General features: G+C 50.0%; 1 protein-coding gene across 1 annotated transcript in view; it reads right to left on the minus strand.

The window, feature by feature from the left end:
- Positions 1-1,127, minus strand: part of LOC110295693 (ANTXR cell adhesion molecule 1) — an 84,352-nt gene that overhangs the window by 58,315 nt on the left and 24,910 nt on the right. The window contains exon 4 of the mRNA XM_029478222.1: positions 14-95. Within this exon, the coding sequence (XP_029334082.1) occupies positions 14-95 (82 nt within the window). The remainder of the gene's footprint in view (positions 1-13; positions 96-1,127) is intronic.

The raw sequence follows: 1,127 nt of genomic DNA on the forward strand, positions 1-1,127 counted from the left end.
GTCCCCAAATTACCCTCTCGAATCCTTCGTGCATGTAAGTGTCTCCTCCTGGCAGAACTTTCTGGAGCTCTTCTAGGCCTTGTCGGATCTGTTCCCTGAAACCCAAAAGTATCTTGTTAGCCTCATGGGAGTCTTTTCACCTTGCTGTTGACAGCCATATGCCCCAGTTTGCTTTCCACGAATACGNTGTATTGCTCCGATTGCTCCCCAGAACCGCCAGAGGGAAACGTCTTCCGCTAGGCTCAGCCACAGCTAGAGCAGGATAAGTGAGATTTCAACCATGAGGCACCTTTCACAGGAACCTCCATTTGCTTTTAAGATTTTCCTCTTTGGTGACACAGACCAAGCCTTCTTTCTACATTGGAAGTGAGCCTTAAAGATGCTCCTGCTCCTATTGGGACACAACAGACACCCAGGTGAACACACAAAGGGCTTCATCCGAGAGTGATGAGCACCAAGAAACCAGGAGAAGCCAGAGAAAGGCCATCTTGAGGATTCAGCTGNGAAGCATCCCAGCAAATGGTGTTGAAGGAAACTGTGCAGTCGGCTTCGAAAGTAAAAAAGAGCACGTGGGAGCCATACATCCCATAGACACGGGAGTGTCCGCAGGTGGCCGACACCTGTGTGCTCTTCCTCTGTTTAGTCATGGTGGAGGCAGGAAAAGGAAGTGGCACAGAGGATAGGAGAGACCCGGAGTGGCATCAGGGCCACATGGAGTCTTGCTAACTACTGTCTCTGGGGGGTGGGGGTGGGGTGTAAGACGCCCACTTACGTTCCTATCTCTGCAGCAGCACTGTACCGTGCCAAAACTTCTGAGAGCCCTAATCTCATTTGTAAACCACAAGCCTGTGAGAGGGGTCAGGATGGCCCNCCTTCTGCTTCAGTTTCATGGCAGAGGTGGAAAGGTACAATTTAAACNAGGAGGAAAGAGCCTTCGAGTGGAGATGCTAACATTATTCCTAGCAAACCTAATACACCAAGTTCTGCTTAAAGGTCCTGATTTCATCTCCCAATAAGCCCTCAGGGTGGGTGCTACTGTTTCTGTATCAAAGAGAAACATCTTGGGTTCAAAGAGCGCGAGTCTCTACCCTCAGAGACTGGAAGTCAAAGATGAGTCTCACTCACAC

The sequence above is a fragment of the Mus caroli genome, chromosome 6 (assembly GCF_900094665.2).
Source record: "Mus caroli chromosome 6, CAROLI_EIJ_v1.1, whole genome shotgun sequence".
Taxonomy (NCBI): Eukaryota; Metazoa; Chordata; class Mammalia; order Rodentia; family Muridae; genus Mus; species Mus caroli.